A 26,041-nucleotide genomic window follows, 5' to 3' on the forward strand; every position below is an offset into this window, starting at 1 on the left:
CGACACTGAGCAGCGCTGAGCAGTTTTCCTTTACCTTAGCATTTTGGATGCTGATGTTGAGTCTTTGCTGTTCATTCAAAGCCAAATCTATCCTGGACATCCCGAATGTTTTTAGCGTGATTTGACTTTGAATGTGAGTGGCCGACTGCCCATATTTGATTAGGCCTCATTGCAGATTCTTCTGGTCAAAATATCCCATTTGACTCCAGACATTGTCAGAAGTTGAGAAAAGAATGCAGGAAAAGCAGAAAAGGCGCTTTCTCACTGGACATCCACACAACCAGCCTTTTCCAGTGTACCACTCCGTTTGAAAAGACCGAGTCCTCCGTCTCCTCGTCTGAAGCAAATCCATTACCGCAGGTGTCGGTCTTCCCTTACTTATTATCTCCTGCTTCGACTGAAAGTCCACTTTAGAAAATTCTTTGAGTTCAGCCATGTAATCCCCCATTTTGAAAAAAAGCCAGGCAAGAGGAAAAAATAACTGGATGGCTGCACTTGACTTGCTAACTGTTTACAGTAACTTGCTGTTGCAAACTCTATTATTCTTTAGCCGAGTAGTAAAAAGGATCCCTGGAATCACCAGTTCCCCCTACCGTGAGGCACCGTCACTGCGTGCCTCACTTAGTGTGTCTTCGCTGCTGCTTTACGATCGCTCGGCACGAGAAACACGTAACAGTTATTGACGAAAAAAATTATACACATCAGCTAAAGCATGGAAATTTAGTTCATATATTAATGCTTGAAGTGTTTGCAAATTTTAATAGTGACATCCACAGAGACAGCAACGCCGTCTAAGCCGCATAGCATGGTAGCCCAGTTATTACGCAATCCATAGTGGGCTCCGGTGGCTGCCGTGTCACCGCACGTCTCTTCTTCATATTTAAACGCTAAAAGTGATTTTTTTCAGCGATTTTGAAAAAAAAAACACAAAAAATGTTGAAGTTAGATGGAAAATAACTGCATAATACAAATCACTGAATAAATAGAACCATTCAATTCTTTTTTCATTTTACATTTTTTTCTTTCCGTGATGCCAGGTGAGGCCCGGCCTCACCTGCCTCTACTGACTGCACGTCACTGATATATAGGACGTTAATTACCGCGCCCTCACACACACACACACACACACACACACATTTTGTAGTTTTAATATCGTACCAGCGGGTGACGCCATTCAATTTCTAAAAAGCGATGCAGTTCCACTCCGTGGCAGTGGGTGGCAGCAGAGTGGAAGTTGCCGTATTCGCCTCCACGGCGAGCAGCAAACACGGTACAATCCACGCGCTATTACTTCACTTACACTTCCCACTAGCCTTCTCAAACAGCGTTGCCCCTGGCAACCGTCAATCACAGCCATGACCTGTTTCAAACACATCTTTTGGAAAAGGTCCCGGATGAAATTCGTCACCTCTCGGAGGTTTTTCCATGCCGAACCGGTGAGCTTGAGCCCGACTCGACAACACCGCGGTGGTTTTTACCGGACATTTACTAACCTCAAGACGCCGTGTCGAACCCCCCTCAGGTCGGACTCGGAGCCGCGGGACTCCCGGTGGTCCATCACGGGAAATACGTGTGCGACTTGCCGCCGAACCACCGGTTCCCGATGGCTAAGTTCCCCCGGGTGCTGCACTTCTTACTCAAAGACCGGGTCATCACGGAGAAACAGGTGACGGGAGTCGTTAATATCCGGTAACCCCCTTTTTCACAAACTATTAGCGTAATTTTTCGGTCAATAAATGGTTACTATTCCGTAAAACAAATAATTTATCCTGTCCCATATGTATTTTATGATCGCATAGAATTTGCTGAATTTCAAAATTTAAGCGCAGCTGGGAGCAGGGAAACTACAAATGCAAATCCTTGTCGAGTAATTTAATTACAAAACTAATAACACATATACTTATGTAAAATAAATTATAGATATGATCGGTTTGATCTTGTTTTATTTCATACAATTCTATATAATGTATATACTTTTTTTTTTGTAGCGTATATATTTACTCCCCTGTAAGCCGCTCCCTTATGGGGTCCCCGCAGCCAATCAGCTGCCTCCTTCTTGCCCTCTCCTGTGCATCCTTTCTCTCACACCAACTAATGTCATGTTCTCTTTCATTTCACTCATTCATCCCATTTCTGGTCTTCCTCTAGACCTGCTGCCTGGCAATGCCAAACTCAGCATCCTTCCCCCAGATCCCCACAGATGGACTCTCCATCCTCCTCACTCCCAAAGAGAACCTTAACATCTTCATCTCTGCTACCTCCATGTTTGCCCCGTGACTTTAGTGCCACCAGAAACTTGGCGCCGACCGTTCCGACCTGCCTGCACACATTTCTTCACCTGTCCACTCTCCGTTGCTCTGGACAGTTGACCCTAAGTACTTAAAATCCTCACCGTTTTACTTGTGTTCCTCTCATTCACAAATCCGGACAGCAAAAAATGCTCCAAAAAGAAAATATGAGTTATTTTATATATAACACAACACTTATTCACAAATGCATGACGTTTCAAGGCTCTTCCTCAGATGCTTACCGAAGATATGTGTCAACAAATATGTTGTTGTGTCATTTTTAAAGAGAATGATCATGTGATGGATTCCCTCCTGTTTTTAAAAAATAGATGCAGATTTTTTCAAAACTACTAAGACAATTTTTTTTTCTGTCTTGTGGCGGCTAACCTTTATTCCTTCCAAACGAGGAAGGGCTCAGAGCTGATCCCTGATGCACTCCCACCTCTACCTACAGCACGTCCTGCACCACTAACATACTTCTCTGCCACTTAAGACGCTCTCACACAACAGTTGTTCATCCAACGTCCTGTCATATGCTTTTTTTAGATCTACAAAGGCACAATGCAGCTCTCTTCAACCATCTCTATATTTCTCTATGGGAAGCTTTCTTTGCAAACATTCAGTTTGCTCAAGGCCTTTGTTACTTTATCACTTGATATACCAGCCTCTTGGTGCCAGGAAATGTAACGTTTGTGTCGGCGGACGACGAAAATACCTCCACTCTTTGTCTGAATCTGTACTCGCCTGATTTGCATTATCGTCACTTCTTGTGGCCGTCTTCATTTCTATTTTATCCAGCTCTTCCTTCGTCAGAGCAGGTGCTGGTACCTGAAATCGCCTCAGAGGACTTACTGCGACGCGTCCACACCGAAGACTACCTCAGCAACTTACTGACCGGGAAGATAAATGAGCGGGAGCAGCGGAGGACGGGCTTCCCCTGGAGCGAAGGCGTGGTCAGTCGCTGTCGTTACGAGACAGGTAAGAGGGGCACCCCCACCCCATGTGCGAAAACCTTGCTTCAAAAGCCGGTCAGTCATGTCTTTTTTTTTTTTCCTCCCCCTCCCTGTCAGGTGGAACGCTCCTTGCAGCTGAGGTGGCGCTGCAGAGGGGCCTGGCCTGCAGTACAGCAGGGGGGACTCACCACGCCTTTCCGGACTACGGCTCGGGGTTTTGCCTCCTGAACGACCTGGCCGTAGCGGCCAGATACCTGACAGACGACCCCTCGCGCACGAGAAAGGTTCTCATCGTGGATCTAGACGTACATCAGGTTGGCGGAACCGTTGCCCCTGCTTTTATGCTTTTAAAGATTTGTTCAGACCGATACGAAAGGGCTAAATTTTCTTTCTTATTCTTTTCCTCCGGGTGGCCCCGACAGGGTGATGGCACAGCTTTTATTTTCAGCGGCGAGCCGTGCGTGTTCACGTTCTCCGTGCACTGCGGGAAAAACTTCCCGCTGCGCAAACAGCAGAGCGACCTGGACGTCAGCGTGGACGACGGGCTAGAAGACGACGCTTATCTGTCCACAGGCACGTGAGACATGAATAACCGTCACGCCGGATGCCAGATCAACAGATTATCTAATGCCCACATATCAAAAAAGAATAGAAACAGACAAGATCTTGAATTTTCATTCCATGGTGTTTGGTATACTTTCTCAATGTTTCTTCATCTGAAAATTAGTTTTAGGTCATTATTTAAAGTGAAACATGACTGAATTTCTTTTCATTTTTTAATGTGGCGCCACGAACATCAATGGGTCAAAAATAGAAAACACAAAACTAAAGAACACCACGGCTTCTTTCAATCAGAGGGTCTTAGTTTCTAAGCCACAATCAGGGTTTACCAGATTTGATTTTAAGGCTGTCAATAGATCAGATGATAATTCATTAAAACATCTGTCTCACATGTTAAATCCAAATCATCAAGCTATCTCCTTCTTTTATCAAAATAATCTTTACATGTTTGAATGACAAAGGGAAAAAATGTCTCCACAGTGGAGGCTCACCTTCCGTGGCTTCTGGACACGTTTCGCCCAGACCTGGTCCTGTACGACGCCGGCGTGGACCCTCACTGGGAAGACGAGCTGGGGAGGCTGCGTCTGACCGACCAGGGTGAGCGATGACCCCAACTAACGTTTTTGTTTTTTTTTTTTAAATGAAGAAAACCATCCATGGGCAGACAGGTGACTCTTCGTGATTTCTCAGGTCTGTTCAGGAGAGACCTGTATGTCTTCAGGACCGCGGGGAGCAGAGGGGTCCCAGTGGCCGCTGTTATTGGAGGCGGGTACTCCAGGGACATCGACAAACTGGCACTGAGACACACCATCGTCCACAGAGCGGCCGCTCAGGTACGCAGCGGGAAGGGCACGGAACGATCTCTGAAACTGCGTGTGAACTTTCTCTTAAAATACACAGGTTTTTCTTTTTTTTTGCTTTTCAGGTTTGGAAAGAACGCGGGATGTGACAAAAACATCCTCCTGATGATCAGAGAGACTGGAACACGAACGTGCTTTATGTGGGCAGTGGAAAACAAAAATTCCCTTTTTTTCCCCCCACCCTGGACAATACAACAAAACACTTTGTGCTCCAGATGACTGCAGATAGATCTGTTGCACTGCTATGTCTCATCAAATAATGTGAATTATTGTTTTTTAAGGTGCGACTAGCCTGTGTGACATCAGAATGAGCTGTCAATGTTATCTGAAACACAGACACACAGACACACTCACACACACACACACAACTGCACGCATCCTCACAACATGCTCTACGACTCAACCACATGTAAGAGAAAACATTAAATCTGTACACTTGCGGACTCTGAAATCCATCTTTTTTTCACATTGGATAAAATGAATTCTAAATGTTATTTTCTTATGGAATTATTTGCTTTCCCCTCAAATCAGAAAATCTCCCAATTTTGATTCCAGGAGGCGACCATGGTCATATTTTGCCACTTCACAAATACCTAGAGGCCATCTCTTGTCCATTATTCAAGGAGACAATAACTGGAACCAGAATCTTGAAGACTGGAAATAAACTTTACTCAAAAGCAGGATTCACTCTAGTGTGCAGCAGGTAAACGTGAAATGGGATAATAATTGCATTTTCAATTCACATCGAGGCTTGAGAAGAGAAGGTGACATTTTCGGTGTATCTGCTGCTTTCACTTGGACCCGGACAGATGGTCGGGTACACACCAGGTGTCACATAAGTAAATAAGAGCATGGCGATAAAATTAGAGGAAGCGGGTATTCAGCGTTTGACTTAATCGGTTATGCTGGGCAAAAACATATGACCAAACGCGGAGAAAAGCATGAACATCTGGCAAGAGAACTATCAAAATATTAAAATCATATTCTTTTGAAACAAATGAACATCTTGCGAGAATGTTAATTCCCCCCCCAAAAAAGCATTTTCATGACATGTTTTATTTTAATATCGGTAAACAATATGGCAACTGAGATTAAATTTTTATCAAAAATATTTTCTCTCAGCTCCTTTTAAATCACCTATCGAACGACAGTTAAGTCTAACCAGTCCTAGTCAGGTCGTTTTTCTAAATGTCCACAAGAGAGTGCTATTTTGCCGACGACGCAAAATATTTTCATGCTATGCAATACTTTTATGTTACGATATCGGTACATTTTGAAAAAAATTACTTAAAAACAGGGCAAATAAGTTTTCATTTTCAATCCTGACACATACATAATGGGAAACGTATGAAATCTCAACTCCACAGCTTTCATGAATGGAAGTATTTATTCAAGTAAAATTCAAACTATTTACATGAGATCACAAAAGGACAATTAAGAATCGGTCTTAACCTCGTAACAGAGACAAGTGATTATACACACACACACACACACACAAACTCACACCGTACTGAATGATGTGCACCTTTTTTAGCACAATGGGTACAGATCACCATTTATTAAGTTTCAGACACACACACACTCACATATATATTTATTTGTCATTAAAAGTGACATCAAGCAGCGACCTACTTCTGGTACAGTGCAATGTTTAAGTCACAGTATATGAGGCAGTTGACTGGCTGAGTTTTTAAGGGGACTATTCAGCTTGTCACATCAACACAAGACACCACACACACACACACACACACACACACACATACAGGAATACTACCTACGTTGACATGGAGCATCCACACAGAAAACATCTAAACACTTAGGGGGAGTGGGAAGTGGGGGTGTTAAATAAGAAGCGAATGGAACAACTTCTCATCGTACTGTCATGATAGTTTACACGTGAGCAGTTTGTGGAAAAGTCCCGTCGAGATCTTGGGAACACGTCACCCACCGAAACCCCTTGTGCTCGAAAGCGGAGGAGGATGCGACTGTAAAACACAGACTGTTATCTGAAGAAAAAACTGTAAACAAAGCATTTAAAACCGTTAAGAACATCTTGGAAGAGTGCACAGTCGTGTTGAAAACTCTTCTTTGGCTAATACTAGAAACAGAGTTTCTTTGCAAAAAAAAAAAAAAAAAATGCTGCTTGAAGGACAAGAAGAATAGAATATTAAAACCATTGGCGGCTCCTGAGGTCACCGGACCATTAAAAAAAAATATAAAAATAAATTAAAAAGAGAGCACACAAATTGGGATATCGGGTTAATGCTTGTTAGCTTCTCGTATTTAGCTGAGTTACAGAAGCAGCCGTTGCTGAGCTCTGCTGTGCACCTCCTGCATTAGTAACTACGAACAGGTTAAATATCTGCGCCCTCCTAAATGATTTCAAACAGTCAAGCAGTGCAGTGGAGGAGTTTTGATGCTTAAAATTGTAGATCAGCAAGGACTGCTCCTGTCGGCCATATTTACCCAAGACGCGGCGTTGAGGCCCCGCCGGTCACAAGAAGTGTGCGATTCAGTGCCGTTCGGTATCATATCTTCCACAGCCGGACTTTCTCCGCCACCACGCACCAGTTGGCGTGATCGAAGTAGGAGTGTTTGACGTGAAGCTCCTCCACGTGGTTCTTTATCAGCTCGGCCAGCTCCCCCTCCCTGAAGACGTGGTAGTACCTGAGGCAGGAGGCCTGCGCTTCCCCACCCTGAAGGCCCTCTGTGCTTTTAGGCTGCTCTTTCCTTTGAGGCCCCGGGTCGCCTCCGTCCCCCGGTCGCTTCGGGGGCTCCTTCTGGAACGGGACCAGATCTGGCAGAGCCAGAGAGCCGCACTCGTCCGCCAAAGTTACCGGCACACAGACGTTGGTGGTGGTGCCGCCGCCGCCGCCGCCTTCGGGATCTTTCCCCTCCTTGTGCGATTCCGTGACGGGGTCAAAGACGTCCTCCTCCGAGCCGATTACGGACGGCGGTGAGAAAAAGCTGGAGACCTGCTCGATGAGGCCGCGCCCTCGCCCAAACCGGCCGCCTCTGTTCCTCTCGTTCTCAAAAGTGCTGAGCTCTCTGGAGGAAGAGCGGGAGATGGCGAGGTTGCTGAAGTCAAACACGGAGTCCAGGGATCTGGAGAAGAACCACAGCCTCTGCGTCCTCTGCTGCGGCGCGGCGCCGGCCAGCTCGTCTTCGTCGGCCACCGAGGATGTGCTTCTGACCTTCCTGTGCTTGTCGGCGTTGTCTATGGCTTCACCCACGCTCTGCGCCGTGGCCCGCCGCCGGGGTTTGCCGCGCTCCCTGCCCAAAACGGCGGGCGCGTGCGGGTCGGGGTTCCAGGGGACGAAGATGTCCTGCTTCTCGAACTTGCGACGCTTCTGCTCCATGGCCCACACGTAGATCATGATGCGCCCCCCAACCCGCAGGGTGCGGGCCATCTCCTTTATTGCTCGGATACGACGTTCTTTGGTGGACAAATGGTGGATGACTTCGACAAACAGAAACGCTCAGAGTTAAGCACCGGTCGGCTTTTACTTGATAACGACGACAACAGCACGGCCACTCGAGAGAGCGTTAATTTTTTTTGGCGGTCAGTTCATTTTCATTTTGGTAGGAGTGCAATTTCAGCTCATGCAGTTCCCGAGATAAACTGTGCTACTTGTGAGATGCCAAGTGCGCCTAACGGTGACACTTTCATGCTTCTGCAGACAAATGATTGGTGACACACTCTTCACGTGTTGCCCCCCCCCGTCCCGGCATTGTTGGCAAGGTAACACGCAGCCACGGTAGCCTGTTTATCACCTCCGACGGGGGAGGAGGTTGTGTTTTCATTGCGGCTGTTTGTTTGTGCGCGATTTATGGACGAAAACTACCGCCGCTTCTAATTTTACATCAGACGGTTTCATTGATTTCTTGTGGAAAACTTCCTAAGAAAGACAGGCGTTTTTTTTTTTTTTTTGTTTTGTTTTTTTTCTCCACACGTCCACATGGGGGTAGAGATCTGCGAGTTTTGACGGATGAGTGGGTTTTTGGCACAGACGCCGAAAAAGGTGAAATGCAGCCTGCTATGAAATGAAACCAGATGATCCTGGAAAAGGGTAAATAAAATACCAAAGTAAGGAAGTGACCTACCGTATTTTCACGACTATAAGGCGCACATAAGAAAGTCTTAGATTTTCTTCAAAATGTGCGGCGTGCCAAATAGTGCAGTGCGCCCTGTGTGTGTTGTTGTTGTAAGGTGGGTGTAGTCGACAACACTATGAGAACGTTAAAGGGGGAAGTGTTGTAAATGAAAGAACGGGTATGTGCATTATGCATAACATCCTTGTTTTAACAACCCTGAAAACATCGCCGACAAACACCTCCAGCCCGGCCACGTCACTAACATGGACGAGGTGCCGCTCACTTTCGTCACACTGTGGAGAAGAAGGGGACCAGCACAGTAGCGATACGCACAACGGGGTACGAAAAGCCTTCTTGGAGACCACAGTTTCACTAAGTGGAAGGCAGCGCCGGGCGAGTTACGCCACAATTTGTGAATGGATTAGAGATTCTCGGGCTAACGTGTCTGCTGGCACTTTTGTTCGAGCTCTCGCAAAAGTCGGCATCATTTCCGAGGAGCCGCGCGGCACGGAAAGCGACTCAGACAGTGAAGAAAGTGAACCCGGCATGTTTGATGGAGATTTAGCGCAGTTGTTCAAATCAGAAACAGAGGATGAGGACTTCGATGGGTTTGATTGATGACGATTACCGGTAAAAAAATGTGAATACCGAACACAGTTTAGCTCCCGCTCTTTTTTTAAATACGCACACTTGTATGCTTGTGTGCGTGTTGTTGTTGTTGTAAGGCGAATGTAGTAGAGGACACCATGAGAACGTTAAAGGGGGAAGCAGGCGTGGATTGTATTTAAAACGCGCTCCTATAATCAGGTGCGCCTTATGTGTGTGTTAAATATAGTAATGGCACATATAACTGAGACTGGGCCTTTTAGTATGGTGCGCCTTCTGGTCGTGAAAATATGATATTTATGGAAAGATGATGCAGTTGTGTAGTTCTCCTGCACGCCGTCCCCCGGGCTCACGGTTTCCCGGGGAGGCGCGGCTTGATCAAGCCCACCAGCCGCCATTGTTATTTATTTTATCAATACTGGAGCTATCGGTGTCAACATTACAACCCCCGCAGTTTATCCCTACCGGTCAAGGCAGACGGCCGCCTGGTTTCCGTCAATCATTTTGAAAAGACGACTCTGTGGAAAGTGACTACGTTGCGATTGAAATCGGACTCAAAGATAGCTTGAAAAGCGTGCACCCAAATACGAAAATACGATACGCTACCTACATTAGCGCCGCAAGTATCACGACCGGGCTCGGTCTGACTGAAGACATCGGAAGCTCCGGCAGCTCAACGTTCGTGCAGATGGATGATGATATTTTTTTCCCAAAAAAAAAAAAAAAAAGCGCACGCCCCCCTGTTACCTGCGATGGAGAGCACAGCGTCGAAGCAGCTGTCTCTGTAAGGCAAATGCAGCCCGTCGCACATCTGCACCTCGTGTCCTTGGCTCCAGGCGGAGTCCACCAGGGGACGACAGACATCGCACCCCAGCTTGAACACCTCCCTGTTGATGTGGAGATACTTTCCGTTGCCGCAGCCTTTTCAAAAGGAAAGGGGCAAGTTAACGAAAAAATTAGGAATCAGCGGTAAGCAAGATGTCGGCGAGGGGGGGGGGGGGGGTGAGACCCACCGACGTCGGCCACGATGCTCCCCGGCGGCAGCTCCAGCAGGAACTGCCGCACCTTCGGCCAGGCTTTGTAGCGGCTGTCGTTGAAAAAGGGTGCGATCTTGTCGTAGACGCTGTGCACATGGTCCCTCTCCAGCCGGCTGGCCGCCTCCTCCATCATGAGCGGTGGCCTCCCAGCATCGCGCCTGCAGAGGAGAGGGTGGGGAGGGTGAAAAAATATAACCTCACCCCCATGGTCATTACTTGTTACAAACAAATACTTAAATGAATCCCGAATACTTGGGATTTATTTGTCTATTTGCTCTTATAGCGTGTTAAATCCTTACTTATCTCGATGCTCGAGATTTCCAAGAAGGGGACTATTTGTAAAATGAAAAGAATGTAATGAGAAACTGATGAATGGTTGAATTTCGACGTCACATCGGATTTGGAGTGAATAGTTTGTCTCTGTATGACAAGTGAGTGTGTGAATATTTGTGCATTATGTCTGTGCATTATGTGCAGGACTGTCTCAGAAAATTAGAATATTGTGATAAAGTTCTTTATCTTCTGTAATGCAATTAGAAAACCTTTTTTTTTCATGATATCCTAATATTTTGAGATAGGATTTTTGAGTTTTCTTAAGATGTAAGCCATAATCAGCAACATTAAAATAATAAAAGGCTTGCAATATTTCAGTTGATTTGTAATGAATCCAGAAAGTAAGACATTTTTGTTTTTGTAATTGCATTACAGAAAGAACTCAGGGGTGCACACACTTTTTCAGCATGCAAAAAAGATGTACCTACTATAAAAAATGCAAAACATATTTATTTACAAATATATTGAGAATTTTTTTTTGTGTGTGCAATATATACTGGTGAACCTTGCATAACTGCATGAACCCATATTGCACAATACATCTCTGTATTTTGTCGTGACCTTACTCTGATGACGTGCACTGAATGGAATCAGCCAGGGATGTTAAGTCCAGACAGTAGCTACTGATGGCAGGCCTCAAGCGCACTTCCAAAATGATCATTGTAGTTTTTATGAGCAGTCTGAAAATGCCGCTTCACATTTCCCTTCTTCAGTATAGCGACGTTAGACTGCCAGATGAGGCAAACGCCCTTCGAAAATGACATAGAAAAAAAAAAAAGTCCTCCTCCCATTCCCGATGGAAGTGTTTGGCTTCTTACTAGGTCCATTTTAATACCCCTTCTTACGTTTAAAAGAAATAACTTGGAGGATAACTGGGTAACTCGCTAGTGTGCTAGAGTTTTGCGGTACTTGGCGGCGTTGCATGTGCATGTGCGGTGACCCGTGTGTCAGAAAAGGTCAGATGTCAGACTGGCCGCCCTGTACGTGAGGACGGATGATGGGCTGGCGTCTATTTTTTGTAATACCGAGCAATCTATCTGCACTCGACTGGTAGATCGCGATCGACGTATTGGGCAAACCTGACCTGCATGATGGGTGAGTCAGTGAGTGAATGGTTGAATGTCTCTTTATCAGTGTTTCCCAACATTAGTGTGCCGTGAGAGATTATCAGGTGTTCCGTGGAAAAATGCCCACTTTCACCCGATTGGTCCGAAAATTATTTATCCAACGTAAATAATGTGTCTTCCTATGTCTATGTGGGCAGCGTGCCCATTCGATGGCAACGGGTAGTGAATTAACCTGTGCATCTGTGTATCAGAGTGATCAGTGACGCTGTGCATGATACATTTTTAAAATAAAAAGTACTTGTATCTGCGTAAACAAACAGGCAGCATTGTTGAAAACTACCAGGACGAGTGAGAAAGCAGTGAAAGCTTGCTATAAAGTTGCTGAACTCATTTCTAAATCCAAACAGCCACACATCGTAGCAAAACATTAATACTACCTGCCGGCAAAATCATTGCAGAAGAAAAGCTCAGCTCTGACGTTGATAAAGAAATAGCCAGCTTTCTCTCAAATAATATCATTTTCAGACATATTGGTGACATGTCTTCAGACATTGAAAAAAGTGTTCTGGAAAAGTTGCACATCAGTGGGAAATTTGCATTGCAACTTGACGAATCTACTGATATTAGATATATCAGATTTCACACAAAGTAAATTGAGACTACGGTTTCATTCTAATTCGTTAAAAAATGTTTTTGACATATTTATTTGGTGGTGTGCCGTGTGATTTTTCTAATGTAAAATATGTGCCGTGGCTCAAAAAAGGTTGGGAAACACTGCTCTATATGACTACTATTGAGCATTTTATGGCCCGCAGGCCACATCCGGCCTGTTTTGCTCTACAAACAAAATAATGTTCGATCTGTACATTTATATGGTCAGGAAGGATTTTAAATTGAAATAAAATACCAACGAATTAAAATATTTAAATTGCAATTTTCATTTTGTTCACCTAGTTTTAAGAAATTCAATAATATTTATAATTTTATAATATATAAAAATAATTGCGTTATAATGACAAAGTGAATGAGTGACTGAATGGTTGTATGTCTCTATATGACGTGTGAATGAGGGTGTGAATGTTACTCATATCTATATGTGTGTGGATTGAGAGCTTGATTGATAGTCAATATACACGCACACATATGTATATATACAAGCGTGTGTTTGTACGTATATGTATACACACATACACCCACAAACACGTGCACACATTCAAACATATTTAATATGTTGACTGGCGACCAGGCTGGTGTGAACTCCGCTTTTCACCCAATGACAGCTGGGATAAGCGATGAAAGAATGAATGAATGCAAATATTTAAATTGATTACTTTTTGTGTCTTTAAGTGATTTATTGTAAAAAAATTCTTGCGCACACTAATTTAAAAGGCTTACAATTGAATGACGAACATGTTGCTGCCGAGCATCGGGCTCTGGTCAGAGGCGACGATAACGGCGGTCGTACTTGACCTTCGGGGAAAAACATGGCTGCGGGTGCAGGAATTAAAGAGGAGCCATCAGCTCGAGGTTATGGAGCAGGTCTGGTTGTGGCAAACACTTACACTTTCCATGATCTTCATTAATTCACAGAAGGTCGTTCGGTGACCCCCCCCGAGACTCACAGCTAATATATACACAGGGGGGTTTCAGTGTGTCATCATCAGACGGCACTGCGGTCACAGATATCGTCACCATCGTCTGATTAAAAACACAAAAGGTCCTCCTTTGACACCTATAAACGCGTTCTTTCTGGTCATCGATTGAGGTTTTATGATAACAAATAAATCGTCAGGAGGGGTTTTTTTTTTTTTTTTTAGTTTGCAATTGATCGGCAAGGCCCTCCGTTTATCTGCCGCCCATTATCAGCGGTGTTGCTCGGGAAAAATAGGAATAAAAAAAAAAAAGATGGCTGCAGGCCAGGAGGGCAATGCCAACTCCCAGCCTGGCGCTGGATGCCGTGATAAGCGATAAGGCCGTCTGGTCTCGGGGATTTTCTTTTATTTATTGGCAAGCTGCGACGGATGAATGTTGTCGCTGCTGACCCGTGCAGACCTTTTCCACGCACGGTTGCCGTCATACAGCAGGTGTAATAAAACGATAGGATAAAAAACATATGTACACACACACATATATGTGTGTGTGTATTTATATACAGATATATATATATATATATATACATACATATGTATATGTGTGTGTGTGTATATATACATATATATAGACACACACATATATATACATACACATATATATATATGTATACATATATGTATATGTATATATATACACACACACATATATATATACACATACAAATATGTATATTTATGTATATATATACACATACCACAAACATACACATACATATATATGTATATATGCATATATATATATATATATATATATATATGCATATATATAGACATGTGTATAATGCAGCCTCAGGGCGGCACTGGCCCGTGCCTCTCCAAGCCTGCCTTGGGGGGGCACGGAGCAGTGTCTCCCTGTGCCGGTCCCAAGCCCGGATAAATGCAGAGGGTTGCGTCAGGAAGGGCATCCGGCGTAAAACTTTTGCCAAAACCAAATATGCGAGTCAACAAAAACTATACCATACCGGATCGGTTGCGGACCGGGTTAACAACGACCGCCATTGGTACTGATGACCTACAGGGTACTAATGGAAATTGGGCTACTGTGGGTCGAAGAACAAGAACAAGAGGAGGAGTGCGTGTTCGGAAGCAGAGAGAGAGGAGGAAAGGAAAGGTTCTGGGACTGAGAGTAGGGACTTTGAATATTGGGACTATGACAGGAAAAGGTAGAGAGTTGGTGGACATAATGCAGAGAAGGAAAGTGGATATACTGTGTGTCCAGGAGACCAGGTGGAAAGGTAGTAAGGCTAGAAGCTTAGGAGCAGGCTTTAAGTTGTACTATTATGGTACTGACAAGAAGAGAAATGGAGTAGGAGTTATCTTGAAGGAGGAGTTTGTTAGGAGCGTCCTAGAGGTGAAAAGAATGTCAGATAGACTTATGAGTCTGAAACTGGAAATTGAAGGTGTGATGCTCAATGTTGTTAGCGGCTATGCCCCGCAGGTGGGATGTGAATCTGAAGAGAAGGAGAAGTTCTGGAATGAGTTAGATGAAGTGATGCAGAATATTCCCAGAAATGAGAGAGTGGTCATTGGTGCAGACTTCAATGGACATGTTGGTGAAGGCAATAGAGGGGATGAAGAAGTGATGGGCAGATTTGGTATCCAGGATAGGAATGCAGAGGGACAGATGGTGGTAGATTTTGCAAAAAGGATGGAAATGGCTGTAGTGAATACCTTTTTCCAGAAAAAACAGGAACATAGGGTAACTTATAAGAGCGGAGGTAGGAGCACGCAGGTAGACTACATCTTGTATAGACGGGGTAACCTGAAAGAGATCAGTGACTGCAAAGTAGTTGTAGGTGAGAGTGTAGCCAGACAGCATAGGATGGTGGTTTGTAGGATGACTCTGGTGACAAGGAAGATGAAGAGGACAAAGGCAGAACAAAGGACAAAATGGTGGAAGCTGAAAAGGGAGGAGTGTTGCATGGTTTTCAGGGAGGAGTTGAGAAAGGGTCTGGGTGGCCAGGGTGAGCTTCCAGATGATTGGACAACAACAGCTAGTGTTATCAGGGAGACAGGTAGAAGAGTACTTGGTGTGTCATCTGGAAGGAAAGTAGATAAGGAGTCTTGGTGGTGGAATGAGGAAGTGCAGGAGTGTATACAGAGAAAGCGGTTAGCGAAGAAGAAGTGGGATACTGAGAGGACTGAAGAGAACAGACAGGAGTTCAGGGAGGTGCGGCGAAAGGTAAAGATCGAGGTAGCAAAGGCAAAACAAAGGGCTTATGATGACTTGTATGCTCGGTTGGATAGTAAGGAGGGTGAGAATGATCTATACAGGTTGGCGAAACAGAGAGATAAAGATGGAAAGGATGTACAACAGGTCCGGGTGATTAAGGACAGAGAGGGGAATGTATTGACAGATGCTAGAAGAGTGATGGGAAGATGGAAAGAGTACTTTGAAGAGCTGATGAATGTGGAAAATGAAAGAGAGGCGTAGAAGAAGGGTAGAAGAGGTGACTACTGTAGACCACAAAGTAGCACAAATTAGTAAAAGTGAAGTGAGGAAGGCATTGAAGAGGATGAAGAGTGGAAAAGCAGTTGGTCCTGATGATATACCTGTGGAGGTGTGGAAGTGCCTAGGAGAGGCAGCGGTAGATTTCCTGACTAGATTATTCAACAGGATCTTAGAGAGGGAGAAGATGCCTGAAGAATGGAGACAAAGTGTGATGGTGCCTATTTTTAAGAATAAAGGGGATGTGCAGAATTGTGGAAACTATAGAGGCATTAAGTTGATGAGCCATACAATGAAGTTATGGGAAAGAGTAGTGGAAACTAGACTGAGAGCAGAAGTCAGCATTTGTGAACAGCAGTATGGCTTCATGCCTAGAAAGAGTACTACAGATGCAGTATTTGCGTTGAGAATGCTAATAGAAAAGTACAGAGAAAGCCAGAGGGAGTTGCATTGCGTTTTTGTAGACCTAGAAAAAGCATATGACAGGGTGCCAAGAGAGGAGCTCTGGTATTGTATGAGGAAGTCTGGAGTGGCAGAGAAGTATGTTAGACTGGTGCAGGACATGTATGCTAGCTGTGAGACACTGGTACGGTGTGCTGTAGGGGTAACAGAAGTTCAAGGTGGAGGTGGGACTCCATCAGGGATCAGCTCTGAGCCCCTTCTTGTTCGCAATGGTGATGGATAGGCTGACAGATGAGGTTAGACAGGAATCCCCATGGACCATGATGTTTGCAGATGACATTGTGATCTGTAGTGAGAGCAGAAAACAGGTAGAGGAAAATCTAGAGAGGTGGAGGTATGCTCTGGAAAGGAGAGGAATGAAAGTTAGTCGCAGCAAGACAGAATATATGTGTGTGAATGAGAGGAACTCGGGTGGAGCGGTGAGGCTACAGGGAGTGGAGATCAAGAAGCTGGAGGATTTCAGGTACTTAGGGTCAACAGTCCAGAGCAACGGAGAGTGCGGAAAAGAGGTGAAGAGACGGGTCCAGGCAGGTTGGAATGGGTGGAGAAAAGTGTCAGGGGTACTATGTGATAGAAGACTTTCAGCCAGAATAAAAGGAAAGGTGTACAAGACAGTGGTGAGACCAGCGATGATGTATGGACTAGAAACTGTTACAATGACCAAAAGACAGCAGGCAGAACTAGAGGTTGCAGAGATGAAGATGTTGAGGTTCTCTTTGGGAGTGACCAAGATGGAAAGGATCAGGAATGAGTCTATCAGAGGGACGGCACATGTTCGATGTTTTGGAGTAAAGGTCAGAGAAGCCAGACTGAGATGGTTCGGTCATGTACAGAGAAGAGATAGTGAATATATTGGTAGACGGATGCTGGAACTGGAGCTGCCGGGCAAGAGCTCTCGAGGAAGACCAAAGAGAAGATTTATGGACATAGTGAGAGAGGATAGGAAGGTAGAGAGGAAGATACAGAGAATAGGGTTAGATGGAGAAAGTTGACTCGCTGTGGCGACCCCTGACGGGAAAAGCCGAAAAAAGAAGATATATAGACATGTGTATATATATATATGTAGGTATATACCTTATATATGTATATATATAAAGACATACACTCACATATATGTATATATATGTATATATGTATATACATATATATACACACACGCATATATGTATATATGTAGATATATACACATGTATATCTACACACACACATTATAAATGTCTATATATATATACACATAGCCATATATATATATATACATACAGAAATACATAAATATAAATGTATGTATATACATACATACATACATACATACACACACACATATATATACATACATACATACATACAGAAATATATATGTATGTGTATATATATATATATTAATACAAAATATATATATATATTCCCCTGTGATAAATAAAACCGTTTTTGTGGAGAAAAAAAAAATCAAGCTGCTTCTTATGATGAATCGCTGCTATTAATCTTTATCTCCTCCTGCAGCGCACGATATTAAATCATCGAGGTTACTGAGGATGTCAGCAGCCTCTCCGCCGGGTGCTAGCAAAGAGCCTCATGATGCAGCTGATCTCACCGGGGGGATTTTATCCTGGGATATTTCAATATGACGTCTTCCGCAGCAACACCCAATATTTTGCGCGTCCGTGAGCAAGACTGCGTGCAGTTAGTGTTAGTTAGCAACTAGAATATTCTACCGTTTTCCGGCAAAACACTTCAAGCGCCCTGTGTTTTTACATCGAAACCAGAGTCGACGCAAGGGAAGCAGGCTGATATATTCACGCGTGTCACAGCGAACAAAATCTAATTTTCATCAACCTGTTATTTATCCTAAACATCTTCTACACAAGGTGACCGCTTGGGATTTTGAATTTTCTCTCCTTCGAGAGACGGTTTCCACACATGTCGGAACACGCCTGACAAGACATCGGCCTCCTGGAAGGGCCTAAACAAAGCACGGGAGGCCGCCGTGCACTTTGCTGATGAGGTTACTAGTAAAGGGAAGGGCAATCAGACCCCCCCCCACCCCAGACACATCTTTTCAGAAACATGTATCCTCGAACTGCAACAGTCTGAAACCCATTATATGCCATTATAGCACGGGGAACATCCGATCCCTGACCTTTGCCGGAAGAAAATAAATATCTATCTATCTATATATAGAGATAGATATATATAACCTGACCTCGCCGTGTATTAACAAGTGTGTTCACCCCGCGCAGCATCACCCCCACCCGGCTCCTCCTAAGACCTCTATTTCTGGACCCCCATCGTTTGCATCATCCCAGCCGAGTGGAAGGAAAGCGTCCCTTACGTAACGCCGTAATTTGCCTCTTGTCACTATTGTCCGCGTTCCCATTTCGCCTGGATCCCCCCCCCCACCACCACCACCACCACCATTTTTTTCCTTTTTTTTTTGCCCACCACGATGAGGTAGTTCCTCTGCTGTCATTATATAACCAGCAGCAGGGGGAGGCTGGCAGCACACTGCCGCTGACTGTCAATGAGAACTAAAATTAAATCAGAGGACGGGGGTGGGGAGAGGGGATGGTGGCGATGTCTGGCACTCTGATTTGTGGTTGGGAGCGCCGGTCGGTCAATGAATAATATCTCGAAGATGATCAGATAAGGTTGTTTTTTTTTTTTTTTTTAATAAAGAGTCCGAGCGGGTTGTGCTCCCCAAAAAAAAAAAAAAGACAGAAAAAAAACTCTGACGGGGTTGATAAACACTGAATGTTTTTTTGTTTTTTTTTTCCACAGAAATTGGATGATGAAATGACCCCGCACTGTAAATCACAAGCACCAATTGGGACACATGAATGTCTCACCTCTAGGAAAACACGTCATTTTATTATTTTAATTAAAAAATTTTTTATGTAGTTTCAAATGCAGATTTTATTCCAAAGGCTCAAACTTTAACGTCAGGGGTGGGATCCTGGGAGGGGGGAGTCCTGTTATTGCAGTGATCATGAGCAATAAAAATATTGATAAAATTTTAGTTTTAGTGTTAAAATGGACCCCATCCCTACCCAAGTGAACCGCAAGGTGCCCACGGAGAACGGGTCCACTCCACGTGGCTCATCGCCCCCCTTCATCCCAATCACGCACGGCTGAACCCGTGGAAATTGGCGAGGTACGTGAACGCACCACCGCGCGTCTGGACGCCCCCAGCTTAAAGTTTGACGAGCTATCGGGATGTACAAGTGAACCCGATCTTAGATTATTACTAATATTATGATTATTATTTCCCGCGGTGACACGCGTGGGCGTGTAACTTTCACCCGAAGTCCGCGCAAATCCCACGTACCTGCGAAGGTCTGAGCCGCCGCTCGGTGGTCCTCCTCCTCCCGGGCTTCCTCCTCCTCCTCCTCCTCAGGTAAACTTCCCGCTTCGCGCGAACGATCGATCCCTTCGCGATCGATCCGCCATCGGGACGCGAGCTGGACGACGATCGGCAGTGTGACCGCCGGCAGCACACGAGCAGCCGGGCTCCGGAGGGGGGGTAGGGAGGGGAGGAAGGGGGGACAGACGGACGGACGGCTGGTCCGCTACATGCTGCGCGGCGGCTGGACCCCCTACATCACCTGTGAGGACCGGAAGTGAGTAGGGATGCACTTCCGGTTAAGACAATAAAAGCCTGTTCTTTGACAGTGTGTTTGCGTGTTACCTCTCATTGTTTTGCAGTTTCACACTATACCTTTACACTTTCATTTTTTTTTTTTTTTATTATTATCATTATTTTTTTTTTTATTACTGCAATTACTTGTTCACATATTTTATTGTGCTACGTTCTCTCCTTTTTAGCACTGTTTGCTGTCCTGGTCTTGTACTACCTGCTCTACTTGCCTCACAATTACCCCTAAGGGCAAAATTAAGCTTTTTGAATTTGAATTTGAATTTGAATAGGCTTTAAATGTCTCAATTACTATTTTTTTTAAACACAAAAAAAATCCAAGACAGTCCTACAAGCATGAATTGTTTTGCTTGTAAAATGTACATTTTATTGTGATAATTTGTGCCAGCAAACAAAATATTTCTATAAATATTTCTATGCATTTAATTGGGTGGTGTGGTGTGAATAATAATAATAATAATAATAATAATAATAATAATAATAATAATACTAAGACACTTATAGTTTTATCACTTGTTTACTAAGACACTTTATAGTTTCACTGAGACACTTTATAGTTTATCGTTTATTTTATTTCTAATTCTGCCTTTTCTTTTTAATATTTATTACTGTTATATTTTCTGTAACTCTGGCACAACAATTTCCTTCGGGATTAATAAAGTTGTTCTATCTTATCTATCTTATCTTAATAATAATTCTCCTTTCGGCTGTGGGGTCACCACAGCGGATAAACCTTCTCCATCTGACCCTATTCTCTGTATGCTTCTCTCTCACTACATCAATAATAATAATGATAATAATAATAATAAAATGTATTTTCTTCAAGGCACCATACTCGACAGTCAAGCGTACCTGAATATGAGCCACACCGGCTAAAAAATTGAAATAAAAATACATGCACATGTAGGCCACACTTGTCTATAAGCCGCAGGTGTCCACATTGTGAGATGAGATATCTACACAAATAGATGTTACACAGAATTTTTTTTTTTTTTTAACTTTTTTTAAATAAAATACATACCGGTAGCATCCACAAATATGTACTGTAAATGTTTTTTTTCCTAACAGTGCCTGTAACATGGCTGATGAAAAAGATTAATAATAAATAACACAAGGAAAAGTCCATCAATCCATTTGCAATCCCCACTTTGCGGTACACAAAACACAGATTTAAGTAACAGTGCCAGAGCAGTTTGCGTCAGATGGAACAGGCTGGTTTATGAGCATGTGTGGCCCTGTGATGGACTGGCGACTCTCGCTCAAGATTATTTCTCCATATCTCGTCTCTCTGGGAAAACTTTCCAATCTGTCGGGGTCAATACATCTATATTTGCCCAGCAGATTCTTTCCGGTCATTGCTTGCTTGCTTGAGATGTCCACAGCCAGGGCTAACGGCCATTAATTAAATTAAATACTCACTCCCTCGAATTAAATGAAATATTCATCCTTTGCCTTGAGTTTAGTTCACCCGATGTGACCTTTTCTCCTCAGTCCTCCACAACACGTAAGCGATGTGTTTATCCAGTATGAGTACGTGTTAAAGTACTACATAGATTGTTTAGTATTCTTCAACCCCGATTCATCACTCAGGGGCATTTATTTTTCTTTTCCTTCGTACCTTTCAGTACTTATTAGGATTATGATTTTAACAAGAAATTCGTTCATTTCGTGGTTTTATTTTGAAAACCACATTCAGTATCAGCTCAAAACACCGTGCGCTTGACTTCATTGTTTGGCTGAAGCGTGCCGCACATTATTTGGGTCACGTTTTCCCACGAGTTTTTCTCCCAGGCTTCGTGAATTAACCGGAATGACGTTTACTATTTTGTTTGGTTATGAGGCAGCGGCGCGGATTCATTGGAAAATGGCGATTCGATTAAAAAAAACACATTTAAACGGCGAGGAAGGGTGACCTACAGAGACGGAACACCTGAAAGATGATATTGGGATGGATTTGAGTGCGGAAGCGAATCAGCGGTGCGGCTGTGGAACTCAAATGTCATTGGCCAGTCACGTCACGTGACAGCATCCCCTGGCAATGAATGGCTACTTCCTGGTCTGTCTGGGAAATAGACTTTTGTTTTTTTTTGGCTGTGTCCACGCGTGTTTATCCGCGTTTGCACAGCACGCATCGCCGAAACAACCTACCGGATCCTTATTTCACGCTTCGTTTCTTTTTTTTTTCCGTTCGATGCTTCAACGCCTCTGAGCCAACAACCCCCGGGCAGGTGCTGCAGGTGGAGCAAACCCGCGGGGACAAACCCGTGTTTTTGTTTTGTTTTTTTAACACACGAATGTGTTGAGCTGCAAAGCCCGACACTATACTCATGTAATAAAAAAGATTGTTTTTCTTCCCTCTCAATTTCAACCAATCTCCCTGCAATTTATGTGCCGGATCTTTTTATTTTACTTATTTTAAGTCATTAAAATTATAACAAATTGCACCACAACAACAATAAATTTCTATCATGCCATCATGACTAATAAATATGAACCATGTATCCATTTATTTTACCCTGATATATATATAAAACTAGACACGAAACGTGTCAATGTTTCTATATGTGGCCCTGTAATAGATTGGTGAACCCTGCCTCTTGCCCAATGACAGCTGGAATAAGCTCAAAGATAATTTAAAAATATATACAAATGTATTTTTATACTGCTGTGTATGCATCGATGCTACTGTTTTTTAGCATAACACATAAACATCAGTGGTGCAGCTACACACATGACTCACACACCAGTTTACATCCCCCCTGCATATACTTTAATAGTCTCCTATTCCTCACTGTCAGATTTATTCTGGAAATCCTTTTTTTTTCTATCTTTTCTTTTTTTAAGCTAATTAAATGGACGTTTAATAAACCCGAGAAAAACACCCAGCTTGCTAAAGCTGCTGGTCAATTATCCTCGTATTAGCCCGTTGTGCTCACTTTTTGTTTTTGGCACTGTTTGGATGCCAGCTTTCATTTCATCTGCCCTTTTCTCTTTCCAATAGCTGACGGTAATTGTCACTTGCATTCAAGGAGCAGAGTTCTCATTATGTCCCTCACATCATCACTATTCAAGGCACACATGTTCTTTTTTATGAGTATGTGTGTGTGTGTGTGTGTGTGTGTGTGTGTGTGTGTGTGTGTGTGTGTGTGTGTGTGTGTGTGTGTGTGTGTGCGTGCCGCAAGTTATCTCCTGACAGCCTTGACACCCGGGATGTGCACCTCGCAAGGTTGTCAAGGTGAGACTGGAAAACAGCAGGGGCTTTTGCAAAAAAATATACTTCAATTCCCGCTTTAGCTGTCAAGGTTCAACCTGTTTTCGATCAGGATTTGGGAAACGCGTCATTTTTTTTTTACGCTTACATCGACCCTGTAGATTTCCCACACTTCTGCAAAGAGTTAGCATTAAAATATTTATGAGTAGGAAAAAAAAAACCAAGAAATTGGATCAGGTGCTGGAATATTCAGGATATTATTTGGAATGCACGGGAATCAAATCCAAGTACTGCAGCACAGCTGCTATGGTTTCCCATGCCCTCATCTATTATTTGGCATTGAAAGAATCCACAGGTCCTTTCTGTGGTGCCAAGAGAGGAAGCACAGGAGTACACAGACCCCCGCGGGAAGCCAGATGTCTTCCTGTTTCTGACATCCTGTCATTGCAGTGGCACGGTGCTCCATGAAATTTGAAAAAAAAAAAAAAAAAAAAAATCCCCACATTTTTCCTTTCGCCCTTCCAGGCATTCAGAAAAGTAATTACCACAGTTGTTGATTGCGCTTTGGTTTAGGTGCCTTTCAGATCAATGTCCGGTAACAGGACAGAAGCACAATATCTGCCATGCCAAGAATCATTAACTTGTCCAGCCAGTTTTAATAGCTTCCTCAAACCAATGGGAGTGTCAGGAAATCAAACTCATTGAGGTGAGGGGGATGAGCACAGGCTCACCGGGCGCGAAGAGTCACGGCGGCACAAGGTGAGGTGACTCGTCCAAGTCAGATTTTCGTCGACTCGAGATCAGGCGCCCTGACGTGAGAGGTTTCTAATGTGTGGCTTGTTGAAAAATATTCATCAAGTGTTTTTGCGTGTTGCCTGGGATGCCACCCCTCCACAGAATACACAATGTGAAAAAGAGGAAGCCTTCACATAATTGCAGTCCTGATGTCAGGCAAGTTCCTGATTCTGGACTGCAGTTTCATGGCCATTCTGAAACCGTCTCTTGTTTTCTCACAGCATATCAAAATTCAAACACAAGGATGTCAGGATGCTGAAGTTACAACCCACTATTCCACTCCCTCCATTCCATCCCACAAGATGCTGAAGTCTCTCTTTCTCCAACTTAGTCCACAGATGTCGAATTGTCCCCGAGTCTCTACTGGACTCTGATAATATATCGAAATATTCCCACTTCTTTTCCTTTTGTGCACGACTGCTTCTTTACACTGAGAAAACCATCACGCTACTATTGCACCATATACCATGATGTTACCTCCAGACTTTTGCACTAAACTGTAAACACACACACAAAAAAACCTCTGCTGCTACTCTCATGCCATCAAATATCAGTCTGTATCTGCATGCACTTTATACTTCATCCCTCATCGTTTCATATAACAGTGAATTTTACTGTTTAATTTGCGCTGTTATTATTTTGTTAATTTCATGTCACCGCAGGATCATGAGAAACATCTTCTTGATTCCTCTGTATGTCCATTACATACGGAGAAACTGACAATCAAGCTGACTTTTCATTCATTTGTCCATCCATCCACAACTGAGGCTATCTTCCAGAAACCAGCCAGGATAAACAAAAATCCATGAAGCAGCGGCCATATTTAAATTTTATCATTTTTATATATATATATATCTTAAAGCTTTATGACCCTCCCCGCTCTAATTAACCTCTACCGAGCTCTTATTAACCTTTCCCATGCTCTCATAAACACTCCCTATACCCTTAAACACAGATTAACACTCCGAGCAGCGATCGCACATCGATGTGAAATGGACAAGGCAAGACGCTGAATGCATGCTATGCGCAGGAGATGCAGAGAATGATGCTGAGCCAATCAGAGCCAAGGATACAGAACACCATGCTCTGATTGGTCACCACTCTAGAAAATGCTTAATTTATCCCAAAACTAATTTAGATAATAAATATATAAAAATACATTTATACAACAAAAAAAAACCACTGTACGGCGAAAAAAAAACACAATATAAATTGAAATTAAAGTTAAAAATCTGCGATGAAATGAGACCGTGAAAGAAAAACCGCAATATGGCGAGGGATGATTGCACTGCCTATCCTGCACCCAGCGTCACTGGAAGGACTTGAGCAGGGCCACATATATAGGGCCACATATATAGACATATATAGACTCACTCATACGGGGTAATTTTTCCAGTTAACATGCATGTTTTTGGACTACAGGAGGAAACCGGGGAAAACCCACACCAACGGGGGGGAGAACATGAGAACTCCACATAGAAAGATCCCCTTGTCAGAATGAAACCAGGGTCCTTTGCCCCATGAGGCCGAAGCTCTAACCACTGCGCCACCATGCCAACAACCATTCGCTTTAATTCAAACATTGTATCGAGACTAACAATTACTCTCAATCAGACTTGAAACCATTCACCCTCCCACTCCCATCATAGACACAAAACTCACACTTCAATATGGAGACATAAAACCATTCACCCTCTCACTCATACATTATAGAGACATTCACAGGTAATCTAGAAATATATAACCCTTTCTCGCTGAGACACAATGCACGTCAGAGTGACACGCGTTAAAGGCCGGTGAATAGAAATAAAGCCCATTCAGCGGCGCCTCGGTGAAAATCCTGAGGGGATTCTCTGGGTTATTAGAATCGCAGACGTCGCCACGGTCACTATTGTTCAGTCGCGCTGGCTGAGAAGGTCAGTATTTTCCAACGGCATGCTGTGACATTTAACCCCCCCTACTGACTCATGGACCGCTCTAAGAAATCGGTTTCACGTTGTATTATAGTTGTAAAATGAAACAC

The 26,041-nt window shown here is 43.7% G+C and overlaps 2 protein-coding genes across 3 annotated transcripts; one reads left to right on the top strand and one right to left on the bottom strand.

Moving 5' to 3' along the window:
* The first annotated feature begins 1,258 nt into the window (after nucleotides 1-1,258).
* hdac12 (histone deacetylase 12) lies at nucleotides 1,259-8,050 on the top strand. Of its 2 annotated transcripts, XM_086164422.1 has the most exons (9): nucleotides 1,259-1,436; nucleotides 1,523-1,689; nucleotides 2,149-2,375; nucleotides 3,087-3,266; nucleotides 3,359-3,555; nucleotides 3,664-3,814; nucleotides 4,283-4,399; nucleotides 4,493-4,635; nucleotides 4,728-8,050. In XM_086164422.1, the coding sequence occupies exons 1-9, from the start codon at nucleotides 1,356-1,358 to the stop codon at nucleotides 4,749-4,751; spliced, it is 1,287 nt and encodes a 428-aa protein (XP_086020548.1). In that variant the 5' UTR covers nucleotides 1,259-1,355; the 3' UTR covers nucleotides 4,752-8,050. The 2 variants fall into 2 exon arrangements, with proteins under 2 accessions (XP_086020548.1, XP_086020549.1); XM_086164423.1 differs by lacking the exon at nucleotides 2,149-2,375 and having other exon boundaries at nucleotides 1,523-1,666; nucleotides 3,107-3,266.
* On the bottom strand, nucleotides 6,031-19,970 carry trmt9b (tRNA methyltransferase 9B). The gene is made up of 4 exons (XM_086164425.1): nucleotides 19,686-19,970; nucleotides 10,377-10,558; nucleotides 10,111-10,284; nucleotides 6,031-8,122 (listed from the first exon to the last, which is right to left on the bottom strand). Exons 2-4 carry the CDS (start codon nucleotides 10,531-10,533, stop codon nucleotides 7,191-7,193), a joined length of 1,263 nt encoding a protein of 420 aa, XP_086020551.1. The 5' UTR covers nucleotides 10,534-10,558; nucleotides 19,686-19,970; the 3' UTR covers nucleotides 6,031-7,190.
* Nucleotides 19,971-26,041: the final 6,071 nt, after the last annotated feature.

The sequence above is a fragment of the Fistularia commersonii genome, chromosome 18, assembly GCF_037954325.1.
Source record: "Fistularia commersonii isolate RoL2024-O1a breed Wild chromosome 18, RoL_Fcom_v1.0, whole genome shotgun sequence".
NCBI classification, from domain to species: domain Eukaryota; kingdom Metazoa; phylum Chordata; class Actinopteri; order Syngnathiformes; family Fistulariidae; genus Fistularia; species Fistularia commersonii.